Source organism: Larimichthys crocea, chromosome X (genome assembly GCF_000972845.2).
Source record: "Larimichthys crocea isolate SSNF chromosome X, L_crocea_2.0, whole genome shotgun sequence".
In the NCBI taxonomy this organism is placed as follows: Eukaryota; Metazoa; Chordata; class Actinopteri; family Sciaenidae; genus Larimichthys; species Larimichthys crocea.
Window position 1 is genome coordinate 12,521,956 of NC_040020.1, and position 16,725 is coordinate 12,538,680.

At 42.1% G+C, this 16,725-nt stretch overlaps 2 protein-coding genes across 2 annotated transcripts; both read right to left on the reverse strand.

The window, feature by feature from the left end:
* Positions 1-306: 306 nt before the first annotated feature.
* Positions 307-5,557, reverse strand: sirt7 (sirtuin 7). The gene is made up of 10 exons (XM_019260198.2): positions 5,327-5,557; positions 5,080-5,217; positions 3,916-4,020; positions 3,772-3,842; positions 3,598-3,670; positions 3,420-3,518; positions 2,583-2,819; positions 2,391-2,471; positions 2,180-2,286; positions 307-2,088 (listed from the first exon to the last, which is right to left on the reverse strand). Exons 1-10 carry the CDS (start codon positions 5,429-5,431, stop codon positions 1,884-1,886), a joined length of 1,221 nt encoding a protein of 406 aa, XP_019115743.1. The 5' UTR covers positions 5,432-5,557; the 3' UTR covers positions 307-1,883.
* A 54-nt stretch (positions 5,558-5,611) lies between these two features.
* cp110 (centriolar coiled-coil protein 110) lies at positions 5,612-16,188 on the reverse strand. The gene is made up of 10 exons (XM_010744991.3): positions 15,785-16,188; positions 15,242-15,367; positions 12,442-15,049; positions 11,517-11,644; positions 8,775-8,876; positions 8,160-8,276; positions 7,895-8,002; positions 7,607-7,723; positions 7,408-7,490; positions 5,612-6,932 (listed from the first exon to the last, which is right to left on the reverse strand). Exons 1-10 carry the CDS (start codon positions 15,908-15,910, stop codon positions 6,773-6,775), a joined length of 3,675 nt encoding a protein of 1,224 aa, XP_010743293.3. The 5' UTR covers positions 15,911-16,188; the 3' UTR covers positions 5,612-6,772.
* Positions 16,189-16,725: the final 537 nt, after the last annotated feature.

Consider the following 16,725-nt stretch of genomic DNA (forward strand, 5'->3'; position numbering starts at 1 on the left):
GACTGATGCTGTAGAAGAGGTATCAAAACCATTATTTTCAGATGATTATACACTAATAAATATATAGTTATAGATATTATATTTAATTTTAGCCAAATAAATCTAACACACTGGACCTTTAAGTGTCATACGTTTCAGAAACTAGTTGATTTTACACATTGAAATCTATTGTTAATTGAATTGACACAAATAAAAATATACATTTCAGGCACAACTCAAAGTCTCATGTCTATAAATCAAGTAAATGATAGTATTAAACCAATATGATTTTCTAGCTCAAATGGGCCATTACAAAGAAAATGCAGATTCTCAGGACAGACAACTTAACATAAGGATACTTTATTGTCTCATAAACACTGCATCTTTTTTGCAAAATACAAGAAAAAGCCAGTGAGTTTTCACGTCCAGTTTTATCGCTGGCTGGAGTTTTAGGAATGCTGAACATTAGCTTATCATGGCTACTCTGACATATTATACGTTTTGTACAGGATAAGATTATTAATAATTCTGCAGCTTCCTGAGACAAATGAATAGAGACATATTTGGTTGTTTCCAATCACTCAAAACAGCAACTTACAGTAACACGACAGAAACTGACTTTTTCCTTCATACTCTGCTGCAGGCAAAGTTGTGACAACAGCAGAGTCTCTGCACAGTCTGCAGGAAAGTTGGAATAAAATGTAAACACAGGCAAATTCAACAACTTCAGTAAACTAAGGTACAGTACTACCCTGCAAACCTGAGGATAAGCAACAGCAGAGTGAAGGCTGACTGTGTCAGGAAATAACTTAAGTAAACCAAAAACCTTTAAAAAAATAAAATAAAAATCACAAAAAAAGCTACGTTTAAAAAAAAAGGTACATTCAACAATGCGAGTTTTAAACGTCTGAAAAAGACTACAAAAATAACTTTGAGTCTCAAAATTCCATGTAAAAATGTTTGAGCTCCTGAATCTTTTAAATCTCTTCTGGCAGCACAGAAATAATAATAAAAAAAAAAAAGCTCAGTGCTGCTGCTGCTGTTCTTTTGACATTTGCCACGTCACTGAAAAATACCACTGCCAGTGAGCAAATAAACAGTAACTTAGACATTAGACACCAGTATTTTCAGTCACATCTAGATAATGCTCACACCAGGGGCATGTTGCACATTAGTTAATGTAATGCATCAATTACCAACTTGGTAGAAATACTCATTAAACAGAACTTAAAGTTATAATACATCAAAAATCTGATCTTCAGGGGATCATACAACACCTGTGGCTTCATGCTGATTAAAATAAAATGTTTGTGGTTTACTGACCATACAAAGGGATAGCAGAAAAAGTAATAATGCTTGAGGATCAAATTCAGATTATTTAGGCTTTTTCATCAAAACTTGTCACTTGTTGGTATCCACTGTGACTGTGTGAAAATCTGACGTGTTGCGTGTCAACAAGGGTTACTTTTTTCCTCCCACTTTTTTCAGTTTTAAGGGTGTGTGGTAGTAAAAATAATTTCATGGCTTTGTCATTCAAATTTTGTCTTACAAGCTGCACAGGCCCTGCTAGCCATACTAGCCTTAAGTATCTGCTCTATTAACACTTAGCTGCCATAAAGGGTAGCATAATCAAAGCCACTTTTACATAAAAAACTGTATGTATGTTTTAGAAAATATGTCTATGATGCAAACTGCCATTTTCTGTTGGCAAATACTCAACTAATACTTAATTTTTCGCATCACACACACACACACACACACACACACACATAAACTGCATCTGGCTAAATGATTCAAATGCAGAACAGCACCCTAAAGTTAAAAGTCCAACTCATCCTCATCAAGGGACTGAAATTTGAATCCGTAATTGAGATTGATCGCTTGTGTCAAAAGCGTTCCCTTAATTATGTAGATTTTTTCTTCTTCCTTCCTTTGCCATAGCCTCGTCCAAACCAGCCGCCCTGCACTGTTGTGGGTTCTTCTGCCTGTTTCCCAGGGTCTGGTGAGCAGTCATCCTGTCCGTTAATGGTAGCTATGACTTCACGAGTACAGCTGTCCAGCTCTTCTGGCTGCAGAGGTGTGGCGAGACTGAAGATGGGATCTTTTGCCCTGAAGAGGCAGAATGATGGGAAGCTGAGCATGGAGTCAAAAAGTTGTACTGTGTGTGTGTGTGTGTGTGTTACTTTATCATGGTCCTTACCTGTCATACACAGGAATCTGAATGTTCAGCTCCTCCATTAAAAGGCTCATGACATCATCACACTTGCCATGAATCTTCAGCACAGCCAGATCATCTTTTGGTGTCCACTAGAAGAAAAGCACAGTCACATGAATCAGCTGCTGAGCAAACAAAACTTCATTTGCATTTTATTCAAATTGATTTGCACCTAAAATAACAAAATGAAATGTACCTGGAGGTTGACAATGTAGAGTTTGGGCCTTTTGCTTGCTGGTCTGTTCATGGACCACAGACAAGCGTATTTCTTTAGCACCTAGAAGAGCGAGAGAAACAGAGCACATGAGAGTGAAGATGCTACAAGTATGTAACGAATTTTACAGTACTGCTTTACAGTTATGGACACACTGTAGTTTATAAATCCTACCTTCAGACTGGAGCCTAAGCAGAGGATAACATCTGCCATCCCAGCAGCCTCTGCAGCTCCCTTCCAGTTGAGAGGTTGCTCCAGAGTCCCACGTTCCCCAAAGTGCACGATGGTGTCCCTGAGTTCGGCGCCACAGTGACTGCACCTGCGGCCTGTCCCATGTCGGTGCAGCGAGGTCCGCTCCGTCACGTCAAATAAACGCACGTACTCTCTGACCGGGGAACAGGTTGTACACACCTGGGGATAGGATTAAAAAAAAAACTGCATGTCAAGGTAACTTACTTTCTTTAGAGAACAGTTTTCTGGGTGGTTTCTTGGCAGTTTCCATGTGATAGCACCGTGTATCTGTATGTCCTGATGGAGTTTTGCTCATGAATAATACAGATGCCAAGTGTTGCTTCCCACTTTCTCTGACCTGTCTGTTGATTTCAGCTACTGTAAGCAGTTTGAACACAGGCACACTTACATGACCATGTGTACCAGCTGGATCTGCTGTGGCAGAAGGTTTTAGACAGTATAAACATCACACTGAAGTTCAAAAGATTGAGAGACATGATGCACCTGAAAGATGTTGACCCAAAGCAGCATGTTTGTCATATTATTGACTCAGAGTTTATTAGTCATATGTACACTGTGCAGTTCAGTTGTTCTCATTGCTGTGCTATTTTGATCCACCAAAAACAAGTTTAGAATCCTGTTGAGGATCCTGCTTTTGGTAACCATGCTGCAAATTATGTTGAAAGATATCTGGACTTATCAGGGGGTGGGATTCTTTCATTTTTAAGGTAATTAGAATGAAAAGAACCAACACAATAGTGGCATGTGCGTGTGTCTGACCTCAATAAACATGTTTCCATGAAGTTCAGACAGGGCTTGTCTGGGTAGATCACTACGCAAGTGAAGTCCATCACAGTTTTGTGAAACAACATGCTTTACCTGTAGAGACAAACACAAACAGTACGTGTAAACACCAGTATGCATAAAAAAAAAGTCTACCTCACTAGGTGTCACATACCAGATTTTCCTTATGTAGTGTCCTAATGCACATGTGTGTGAGAGTCGGCTCAGCTTTACTCAGGTCAGACGAGCTGTTTGTAACAAAGAACAAGAAAGGGAATAGAAGTTGGAGTTCAAACTTCAAAAGAAAATGCAGATAGTATAACATCAGGGCAAAGACAGCGTATCTCACCTGACTGTCCGTCCCTTTTGTAGCTGTGTCCACACACCATTAGGGCCCCTGTAGTCTGGGATAGAAGCTGCCTGAAAGGAAAGACACTGTCAGTGCTGTAAAAGTTTAAAAAGGAAAAAGGAAAGATGAAGAAGTTTGGCGTACCGTACTGATACCGGCTCCGGTGTAAACCACCAGGTGTTTTGCTTGTTTGATGGCCACAGCGAGTTGCCTGACTTTACTTTTCAGTTCATCAGCATCATCAAACACCTGCAGAAATACAGCAAAGATAAGATGTTTTAAGTCTCTGTTGCATCAAGCAACAAATGCAAGAGGTTCTTGTGGATCAGTGGAGATTTTTGTCTGATTGTGGCGATAGAAAGTAAGATCACCCAAAAACAGGATTCATTCTCTGGGAGCGATTAATATATGCTTTCAGTTTTAAAAAAATAAAATGATATCTTAACCAGAAGCCTGCTGTTCTGAGGGACTTCAGGAAAGTCTTTAGTCTTGTTAGAGGTAATTTATACTTCTACTCCCCCTTTCAGAAGCAAATATAGTAAGATTTACTCCACAACATTTATCTGGCAACAGTAAATCAGTGACATTTGAACAGCTCATGCAATATGATTCATGGTCACTGATTAAAATGCACAACAGAATTAGAACTTTTACTTTCAGTTCTCTGACTATACTACTGTCCGTCTACTTAATGTGTAGGTGTAGGATTTAGTGGCATCTGGGAGTGTAGTTGCTGATAACAACCCCCTCACCTCAACATTTCCTTCCTAGCGTGAAGGAGGAACAGCAGTGGCCTCGTAACGCACCAGAAATACGAAATCTAAAGCCAGCGTTTAGTTTGTCCATGCTGGGATACTGTACAAACCTGCTAACCCATGGAAGAGGTATTGTAGATATAAATAGATTACTTCTGAGGTTATTTTTCAGATGACTATGCACTCAATTATGTGCATTATATTACATTTCTGTCATATTTTGCTTCTTAAATCTGACACACTGGACCTTTAAATAAGATATTGAATAGAGGTGCCACTTATTATAAAGTATTTTGTGGTATTTTTATACTTACTCTTACTTTAGGATGTTTTCTTTCCAACTCTGCATGTAGTCAGCAGGACATTATAATGTAAAGAGCAGCACTCAGGTGTTTCATTGTATCTTTATATGGCAGTCTTGGAGAAACCACTGCCCTGTCATTCAACCTAAAACCTTGACTTTTTTTTTTACCATCTGATTACAACCAACTCCAGCTGAAATCCCACATAAGCAGTTGTTAGCCACCAGTCACTCGGCCTGGCACCTCCTCACCTCCTCCTGCTTCCTCTTGAGCACATTCCTGCGGACTTGTCTCCTGCACAGCTCCTCTACAGTCTCTCTGTGCAGCAGTAACACAGCGGCCTCCTCCTCCGACCGCTCGGCCTCGGGTTTCTTCAGGGCTCGTCCAACCTTCAGTCGACAGAGAGAAGACAAAAAGCTTGTCAGGCTGAGACACTAAAAACACTTTAGCCAGCTCTCTGAAAAACAGGCTACAAAACGTTCACCCTCTTCGTCTAACCTGTCTAAAAATCTTCCTCTCGCTCTCTCGTTGTAGTATTTTGGCCTTTTCCAGCGCCTTCCTCTCTGCCCGTGAAGAAACACCGCTGTTTGCCTCTTCTTCCATCCTGCTGTAAATCAGCTGAGCTAACTATCTATTCAAAACACTGCTCACAGCACCAGAGAGCGACAGCCGGGACGGAAGTTATCCGTGTAAACATGCGAGCAAACGGGCTGCAGCGCCCGCTGCTGCTGGGAGTCTGTTACTGTCTTCAATCAGCAGGTCACACACAAACTTCACAGCAGCTTTCAAGTGTTTTAAGCATTTATTAAAAACAACATACAAATAAATACATTATATATAAAACAGGTTACTAAGAATAATAAAACATATCTAAAAGGTTCATGTGTTTTGGCTCATATTAGTCTAGGAAAAATATTTAAGGCAACAAGGGAGTAACACACTATTCAAGTATAAATGGTAACACTAACATCTGGAGCTGGATATAACATCTGTATCAGCAAGCGCACTGTCCTATAATACTAAGAGTTCAATATGTGACAACACATCTGGAGATGGTCTGTTTACAGTGGCAATCAATTAGGCACATAACTTTGAAGGAAGTAAATAAAGAGTCAACACTAGACAACTGGAAAAACCCAGAAACACCTGAACTAATCATCTGGTTATCAAACAGAAGACATTTCGACATGCTATAGCAGCATAAGCGCATAAGGGTGTAATCAACAAATTGAAACATGGCTGCGTTCCTGTTAGGGGTTTTCATCTGCAGGTCCTGGTACTGCGCATGCTGGATACAGTCTTGGTCTCTTTTCAACTTATAAACCCTTAAGAACAAAGAAATGTCCATTTGCATCCCTTAGTCACAGTTTGCATGTCAAAGCCAGAGTCATTCTTCCTTAACACTATTTGAATAGTGGAGGAGGTGGTAAAAGTCTGAAAGGAAATGTTGCATACATATTTGCTGCTTTACTTAAATATCCAAATGCAGTAGAGCCATCATTGTTATTCACCACACCTGAGCGTGTCACAATGTCTGCTGTGAGTCATACATGGAGCGTCGTTCAGAGCTTTAGAGGTTCAGCTAAAGGATGTCAAAGTGTTGTTTTGCCAACTCAGCATTTTTCAAGTGAACAACTGCAACATTAATACACTAAATATGGTGGAAAATACTGCAAGCAGAAGAATGTCTGTTAGTGTACTGATGTTTTATCCCCATCTGTGCATCCACTAAATGTGACACTTCTCCATCTGACTGAGTGGAGCTGTCACTAGATTCACACTCTGGTTGTAGAGCGTAAAAAAATACAACGGTGTATCCGTCAGCAACAGGCATCACTGTGTGTCAAATCTGGTTTCGGAAACTCGAATGATCACTTATAAAATATTCATGTAATCGCTAGAGGCCTTATTACAAGTCCTCACTGGGGCCAATTAGGAAAAGTGTCATCGGGGTCTAGAGGAATAAGTGCTCCTGGGGACCCTCTGAGGATTTGCTCTGAACTGTCCTCGTTTCCTTTCCGACGGCTGCTCAGCAGACAATCCAGTGTTGTGTCCGGTCCTCGTCACAGCTCCCCTGTGCTTTCCTGCTGCTTTTTTCTGGATCCTGCAGGGAAGAGAAGACAGGTTTTAGCCATAGAGAAAAGTACTGCCTGTGAGAGAAAAAAAAAAAGGTTTTCTTAGCCTGGTGGTGCAAGATTTTCAGTTCATTAATGAAGCTGAACTGTGCTTTTTCAGCAGGAACACCTCTGAAAAATGTGTAATCTGGAATTTTAGTTGCATTCAAAAAAATATAAGAGAGAGAAAACCACAAATACACCTTGTGTTTGCACAGGCTCGCTTCATACCACCATGTGACTGCAGCATCTGGAGTACACAGTTATAGTTAGAGCTTCTAATAATGTCTGGCAACTAACTTTCTACATAAAGCATTGTCATCAGATCTGAGTCACCGCTTTGCGCATTGAGCTCTTTCATCCTGTGTTGTGACTGTATCTGTAATAATTGTGTCCAAATGCATGCACAACACAAAAAACACTTTGCTCTAAAGAAAACAGAACGCAGTCCCAGTTCAAACTCACATCATTCCTCTCTTTCTCTCTAGTGATTTTTGTGTTGCAGCTGACAGAGAGCTCTTTTCTCTGGGTCGGCCTGTGTGCCCGCTCTAAAAAAAAACACAAGCAAAAAGAGATATGTACAGAGCAGAAGAGTCTTTGCCAACAACACTCCTCCAATGCCATGAGATTTTTCGAGCTCACGCGGAGCTTCTGAAAAGGTTACCTGTCGTCTGAGCTCTCTCTCCCGGGCCAACTCTCTGTCCCAGCTGATCAGCTGCATCCTCTCTCCGGTTGACAAGATGAAGAATATGTCGTTGACCTCGTAACGTGCGGCGCGCAGCTGGAGGGGGGGAAACGATTACAGAGCAGACGGTGGCTTCAATGAACGCGTGTAATCACAGTAGCTGTTCTGGGGTAACTGCTAATGGTGGGAATAATTGCTCAGTTGGCTGTTTAGAAATGAAGAGGAGAGAGGTTAACAGATGTTTATGACATGTGTTTGCTTTGATACCTGCAGAGAGACTCTCTCCTGCAGCAAAATGTCCTGTCTGCTGCTACTAAACTCTCCTCTGCCGGGGCTCTGCTGCTGCTGGAGGGCCTGCAGGAACTGCTGTGTGTCCTACAAGTCAAAACACACACACACACAGGTGTAATCTCACGACAAAGTGCTGGTATAGACGAGGGCTGCAGCGGTACACAGATACCATGGTATATCATGATCCCATACTAGTACAACTCTATTAGGGACACACATTTACACTGCTGTCTCTACTCACCCTGATGGTGCGCACCAGCTGCGCCACTCTCTCTGTCTTCAACAGCCTGCGAGTCAGGAAACCTTTCACGGCTGCTGACAGCAGGGGGCGGTAGTGCTCCAAGAGTGGCTTGGAGGGCTGAGGAAGAGTTGGAAGAGGAGAGAACGAGTGATGAGAGGGGTGAATAATGAGGACCAGAGGGAAAGAGAGAGGAGAATGCTAATTCTATCAATGACAACCAATTAATTTCCCACGCAGATTCTCAAGGTCTTTTGGTTGGCATCTGTTTAGCGAATCAACGCGAGTGGACTCATCATTATAATCGGAAATAATAAGCAGAATAATAAGCAGCTGACGTGCTGTCACTCACTTGTTGATTCCAGAGCTGTTGCACAAAAGGGACGTGTTCATTGAACAACCATAGTCTAACTGAAGATCAGCCTCTGTACTTGAGTATGTATTAGAGAGCAATAACAGATGATAGCGATATGGATTAAGACATCAAAGGGGGGGGAAGTATCTGTTTCTGAGTGTGTCAGCTAACTGGTGAAGCATGAAAAAATGGTGTGGCTACAAGGAGGAGGAGGACGAGCTTTTCGCATCAGTGACATTAGTGAACAAATGTGATGGCAATACCTGAGAGAGGGTAGAAAAGGTCAGCGTGTCCCCGAGACGTGAGCTTGACATGGAGCAAGGGAAGGACACGCTCTGGAGGAGATGGTAACGCACTGCCAACGCCTGAGAGGGAGACAGACAGAGAGACAGGAGAAAGAGACATAAGGGTGGAGGGAAAGGATAAGTGTGTGTGTGTGTGTGTGTGTATGTGTGTGTGTATAGGCATGCGAGCGTGCATTTGGGAGCAGGCAAGGTTGGAAAATATTGAATTGGAAAGGACAGCAAATGAGGCAGGAGGAAGAAATTAATTGAGGGTAGAGAGGAAGAGACAGGAGGGGAGAAATGGGGCACAGAGGCAAGAGGGATGAGATGAAGAGTGGGAGTGGAGGAGGAGGAAGATGACGGGGATGATGAGACAGGCGAGACGGTGGAAATTAATACGGCCAGAGAGTAAAAACAACGTCGGAGGAGGTATGAGACAAAACAAAGAGAGGGATAGGAGAGGGGGAAAAAAAGAGGAGCAGGAGAAGGGACCATTAGCGGTGCCACTCGGCGGGACGATCTGGCACTTAACCACAGACGCTCATGAATTAAACAAATTATCCTTTTCTGTGTCAATTCCCTCGGTCCTCCTCCTTCCACTACAGGAGAGTCCGGCCAGCCCGCTCTCTCATCACATCACAAATGATGGAATGACAGAGGGGAGTCGAAAAGAAGTCCTTTTATTAAACAGCTTATGTTAATTATATTGTTGTTAAGGATACATAAATTAAACAGAGGCTGTGATTAATAGGGCAAGGACACTGGCCAAGAACAAATACAGACACAAGCTGAAGAAACAAGAACTGGATGCCAGAGAACAGCAGGCGTCCTTGAAGTCTTGCATGTGTGCATGTACACACACACGCACACACACACACACGCACGCACACAGAAACAGGCGACCATGCCAGCCAGCCTCTTAGGGATGTAATGAAACATTTATGGTAGAATCCCTGTGTGTGTTTTTTTTTTTACTGGGGAGAGTCTGAAGGTCTCTTGTAATGAGCAGATGTCTGTAGTCTGCCCACGACCCCCGGTCTGAAGAAGCACAATCTAACAGGTAGGGTGACAACATGTGTGTCTCTGTGTGTGTGTGTGTGTGTGTGTGGTTGTGCATGGAACAGAGCCAGATCCTCTCAGAGATCTGCTTCTTGTTTTAAAAGAATATTTAGGGTCAATATTATATCACAGCTTCGTGAATTGGTTAGAAACTCTGAGAGCTTATTCTCATCTAAAAAAACTGGTACCATTAATTCTTAATTTCTCATAGGTGACTTTGGGTGGAGTCAAAAACCACAGTGGAGTGAATTATGATTGCTGTGCAGGAATTACGTGGTGCCAGATCTGCACAGAGACATGTGATGCAACTAAATGCAAGAAGCGGACCAATGGGATGGACGAAATACCGGTGTGACTGTGTTTGAACCATTTTTAGAGACACATATCATAAATGTCTGGAACATGTCTGGTATTTTTATTGTTTTAGAAACAGGTCATTTTAGGGTTTCTTTTGTTTCTTTACCTGGTGATACTCTACTTTTCTTTCTCCTGCACCTTAGGGATTAAGATTATGAACTGTAACGTCCCCAGCTGAACTTCGACTGGGGACTGTTGTTGCATCTCTCCCTCCCTCGTTTCCTGTCACCTCTTTCAGACAGAGAAGTAAGTAGTAACCTCCCAAAATAGCTAGGCACCATATGTTACTCAAACAGGAGTAAAAAGTGTGTTTGTTGGAGATTATTTTCAGGGTTTATCAAATTCAATTTAAGACATTTCAACACCTAATTAAATTTAATATAATACCTATTTCACAATCAAAAGGATGACAGAAAATCAATAAAGCCTACAATTATTTATTAGGGTTAAGAATTTATTGACATGTCACATTACTGTTAGTACTTCCAAGCTGCATATAACAATAATTACTATTATTTATTATGAATTATTACTAGTAATATCAGTAACGAATTAAAGTAAAGATTAACCAATTAAAAACTATTTCAGTTAAGTTAATTATGTTTTTGCTAAAATCAACACTTGACCATTATGAGCTGCTTCATAGTTACTGTGGCTAACACAATCCACAGTCGCACTGGTCCAAAATGTATAACTCTTGTTATGTGTGTTCGGGGTTAAAATAAATGTAAATAAAACTGAGTCAAAACAGAATTTCCCCGTTGAGGGATTAATAAAGTATCTCTTTCTTCTTACTGTATACAGCAAACAAGAAAACATATTCAAGACCTGATGATTTTAGGACTTAATATACTTATTTTTTTCTTGAGGGAATTAAATTATTATTATTTTTTAAATTTTTTTTACAGGAAGGAAGGAAAGTGTATGTAGAAGTGACTAGTTTTTGGATAAAAATGGCGTTCTATAACGTAAGCACACTGTTTATTGGCAATATAAGCAGGCAATCATTGTTAGCTTGGACTTTTAATGGTATTTGATGACTACAAAAAATAAATCGCAAAACTTATTATATCATATATCATAATTATTAAAAACAAAATTGCAAGTTAAACTACGTTTTATCTTTTCTGTCATAAAATTATTCATGTATCATGAGCTAAAGAGCAGCAACAAACACCGCCACCAAGCCACTTATTGTCTGTCTTCACACATCTCGATCATTTCTTTTCTGTTTAGTTTCAGATCTGTCTTCTAATAACTAATTATTCACACAACAATACCAGTAACTTATCCTCATTGTCTCACCTGCAGTAGTTCTTCCTGCTGTCTCCTGTGCTCCTCTTGCAGGGCTCTGACCTGAGCAGCATGGGCCTGTTTCAGTTGTTCCTGCTTGTCTTTTTGACTGCCGTGGCCTTCGTACTGCCGCACTGCAGCTGAAGGCAGTAAATATGACAATGTGTGGTCACATAATGCATGAATAAAAACTGTTGGCAACACAAAAACTGGTCCAATACAGCAGAAGGTACTACTACTACGTTTTATAACCATGGACGAGTATCAAGACACCTGATCAGCTTTTTGGCCCCCAGTCCAGCTCCAAATCCTGTTCAATTTGTTTTCTATTCATTTATTTATATACAGTCATCCCTCGCTATATCGCGGTTCACTTTTCGCGGACTCGCTGTTTCGCGGATTTTTTTCTGTGTAATTTTGCATGCTTTTTTTTTTACAGCGTACTGTACAGTATGAACGCGCATTGTGTTCTGCGTCCTAAATTGGCTAAGGGAGAACCGCACATATGTTCTGCGTCCTGTTTAAGGGAGTACTGCACAAAATGCGTGTAAAAAGGTGTATAAAAGTGTGTGGTTAGGGGTTTTACGTCCTTAAAACATGTATAATAATTGTAAAACTTACTTCGAGGATTTCGTTTATTGCGGGCTATTTTTAGAACGTATCCCCCGCGATAAACGAGGGACCACTGTATTTTTACATTTTTATGTATTTTTCTCTTTAAAACAGGGCTGTACTAGTAAGCCTAAAACAAATAGAAATTTGATAATTAAAAAAAAAATCCCATAATCAGTCCAGATTATGAGGACTAGGTGAGGGCGGTTATACTATTTAATTTTCACATTTCAAACCATCTGTGCACCCCAACAATAACAATGCTGTTTTGTACATGCACACTCTCTGCAGTGCTTGGCTCATTACATGTGACTGTTAGTCTCACCTTTAGGAGTGCTGGAGCTGGGTCTGACAGCAGGGCCTGTTCCTCCTCTGCTGGCGTCTGTACTCCTTTCCCGTGTCTCCTCTGTTACGTGCATGACCAGTCTCCGTTTTACCTTGGACACACTGCCCTGACCTTCACTCCCACTCTCCGGGGTCAGATGCATCTCGTGAACAAGATGACCTTTTGAGCCCAAGTCGGACCCTGACCCGTCAAGGAACCACAGGCCAGACGGTGCGTCCACATCATACGACTGGTTGAGAGATGGCAGGTGGGTCGAGTCGTGACCTTCTACAGCTGTCTCATTCCTTCTTTCCACTGTGCGGTTACTGGTATCCGAAAGCACAGAGACGTTTCGCAGAGCCATCGTTTCAGATGGAACATTTCTGAATATGTCGGGAATTCGCTGCCGCTGTGCTGCAGAGAGGATACATTTAGCCGGAGGCTGCTGCTTTCTACCGCCGCCATGCTGTCCATAACTCTTTGTTACTCCTTCTTTACATGTCCCTTTGTCTTTTGCTCTCTCCATAGCTAACGTTTTGACCAGCCTGAGCTCGCTTAAGTTAACTACCTCATTTACAGGAACATCACTCGTGTCACTGATACTTAGTTCAGCTCCTGTATCTTCATGCATGTTCCTGAAACTGTCTGATGATTGTCTTCCCGGTCGTTCTCTGTACCTTTGGTCTTGTTCAGCATCGCCGTCCCGCAGTCTGTCCTCCCAACCGTCACAATCACTTTGATGAGGCTGCATGTGTTGTTCATGTTTCTTTTTTATTTCAGAGTGTTTGACGCTTTCAAAACTGAACTCGCTTCGTGTGTTGCTCCCAGTTTGGCTGTGATTCCCCAAGTTTTCTGTCAGTGTTGACTCCAGATCTGAGATCAGTACTTTCAAACCAGACAGGCTGGACACAAGCTGGTCTATGTGCTGTGAGCTCTTGGCTGTAAAGCTTGTTACATCGCCTTCGACCATGAAATTCACAGTGGGAGGAACTGCTCTGTGACCATTTTGATGTTCCAAGTGAACTTCTTCAAGCTTGTTGTTTTTGTTCAAATCAGTATTGACTAAAACTTTCCTCTTTGAGGTCTCGGCCCCATCAGCAGCTTCTCCATCTTGGACACTGCCTTTGCTTTTGCAGTGAACAGGACTCCTACAGTAATTAGGAGCTGGGATAGTGTGATATCTGCCTACTCCTTTATGAGAAGCTGTAGGAGAGGTGTTCAAGTAAAAGGCCTCGTGAACAGGTGAGGTTTCTGTCGACATGGGCTGTTGCTGGGGGAAGGTGCTGATATGTTTGGGCTCTGTTACGACTTCTTGTGAAACGTTCAGTTTATTATTTTTGAAGGTTGTTTCTTCCTCAACACTATTCATTTCCTGAGTATTCCCTCCTGTTAAATGTGTGCTTTCAGATTTCAAGTTTGCCTTTTTCCCCAAAAACTCACTCTCAATGATCCTCTCATTTTCCCAAGCCTCCTTTGGTGACGTTTCAGCTGAGGGGATAAAAGTACCTTTCCTCTCTTTAGTGTTCTTTCCCTCTGCAGGGCCCTTCTGAGGGAACTCGTCATTCTCCTTATCAGAGAGGCTCTGCTCCTCCGCCCTTACTCTTGGCTGTTCTTGGGTCCTCTCCTGGACTTTAGTATTTTTGGCTTGGTTCCTGAGCATCCGCTGGCGCCGCCGATACTCCTGAGATTTCTTCAGCAGGGCCTGGAGGCTCAGACGATAAGGCTCGTCGTATGGCTCTGATTCATCTACATGGTTGTCTGTTGGTTCGGTTTCTGTTGGGTTGTGCTGAATGTGCGGTTCTGCTGTTGGAGGGTGATTAGTGCTCAATGTCTGTGATAACTCTGGATTGTCTGAAAAAACACAATTTTTTGGGGAAGAGACCAGGCCCTCAGTTCTGTCTAAATTGTGATCTACTACTACAGTAATGGGAATGTTATCTTCACCCCCTGTGCTGTCCACATGACTGCTTTGAGATTTATCTCCTGGTAGATGGTCACATATGTCTGAATCATCCTGGAGTGAGGAGCAACAAATGTCTTTTACTACTATAAAGTCATTACAAAAGGATGACTCCAGTCCACTTCTCTCCAATTCCTCTCCATCTATGGGAGGATGGCTAATAATATCTGGCATCTTGGCAATTGTGTTTGAGGTGTTGTGAAGGAAAAAGCCACCCATATCATAAGCTCCCCCTGTGGAGTCAAAGCCATGGCTTGCTTTTCCTTCATCAATCCCTCCAGACACACTGGCGGTGTTTTCAACATTCTCGTAGGTCACGTAACCTGAGGACACTGACTGGTGGCTTGCACCATTAAGGGAACTTGACTGTGACCCCTGTTGGCTGTAATGTTGGTCAATAAGGCATCCCTCCTGGTAGCTTTGCTGAGGTGTAACGTTAGAAGCAAAAAAGGCACTATATGTAGTTGATGTCAAAGGTGGAAGAGAAACACCATCCTTCTCTTTGCTTCCAGGCGGGGGCGAAAGCAAAAGAGTATCCTTTGTTCCTATGAAATGATTGCCCTGCGACACTGATCCATGGGAATATGAAGATTTTGTGTTAATCTCTGACTCTTGGAGCAACTCCTCCAGTGTTGGCGTCTTCCTCAGCTGCAGATCATAAGACGAAACAAAGTGGGGCAAGATAAAATACTACATGCAAGAAAATCTGATGATAAAAATAAATAAACTAGTGTACGGTTGCATCGGACTACGTTAAACTTTAAAGATAACTGGAATACAAATACTGGACCATATTAGTGTTTCCAAGAGGTTTAGCAGACAGATCAGGACGTCTGTTACCTGAACACTGTGTAGGATAGTTTGCACGTAGGCCATCCTTGCATCATCCTTCAACTTTCTGTGATCGGCAGCTTTCTGCGCTGCTTCTCTGTGTCGCTGCATCTCCTCTCTCTGCTCACCGGAGAGCTGGTATCATCGGGAGCAGACATGGGGCGTCAGACATGTTTGAAAACAGGGCTGCACATACTAACGATCATTTTCACCATTAATTATTCTATTTTTCATTTTTTGGCCTTAAAATGTCAAACAGCTAAATAATGTGATTCATAATGATATAGAGCAGCAAACCTAGCATCTGAAGAGCTGGAAGAATCTGTGTTTGATAACTTGTATGAATAATTCATTATCAAACTGTTTGATTATTTGTTTGTTTCTGCACTTTTCCCACATAAAACACCAACTACACAATGAGAGTACAGCACAACTACCTAGACGACAAACAAAGACACAGTCAAGTGCTACAGCCTTAAATAGTCTGTTTAGTGTGTCTGCTTATTGTTAAAAACCCAAACGACGATGAAGATCATCAAACTGAGCTCATACCAGGGGAGGGAGGATGGGTCGTCCATGGAAGCGGATGAGAGAGGATGCCAGCGAGGGTTTGTTGTTGTGCTCACTTTCCCTCAGATGGCAGAGGCGATGCTGCACAAACTTGTCGTAGTCCTCCATCAAGTTGCATCAGGATACGGTAGGTAGTCACGTCTGATAGTCTGAAGGCGAACTAACATCGATAAAGATAAAGCTGCCGAGCTGTGTCACTAGCCAAGCAGCTAGGCAGCGAGCTAACGAAGTTAGCTGTCGTTGAATACCAAACTGCCGGTAAAGTTAACAGCTGTTATTGAAAAGCATAAGAAAATAAAAAAAAGTAGAGCAGTTTTACAGTGTTACGTCTGATTTAAAAACAAAAAAACAGTCTAATAAGCTGCCAAACAAAGCCGTCCATCCGGATGGATCAGTGTTTACATTTTTACCCGCCTCTCCTCGCGGAGTAACAGACGCTGACAGTTTGGCAACCGTCGGAACGCGCTCAAAACCCGGACTGGATCCTCGGCACGGACGCGGACTCACCACATTAAAACAACAAATATGCGACTTTAAGACACGGCAGGCAACTTTAATTCACAAAACATTACACAAGGGAATAAAACCTCCTCCTCTTTGTCGACGACATCACTGCTACGCTTGTGGTAATAACTATTAGAAAGTCATGTCGCTCCGTGTTTTCACAGGATCCGGAGCTGTTTGAGAGGAAGGGAGCTGGTGATAACTTCATACTGCCACCTACAGACCTGACTGCCTACAGGACAAATAAACAAATGTATTTAAAAATAATAATAATAATAATGTAGTACAAACTGTGCAATACATTTCAGCCGTGAGGTTTGAGACCTTCTCCACAGCAGCCACTTTGACATGAAATAATAGTTAAACACAGGTGTTTGCAATGATACTAATTAAGGGTCCCGTTCCATTCAGGTCAAATA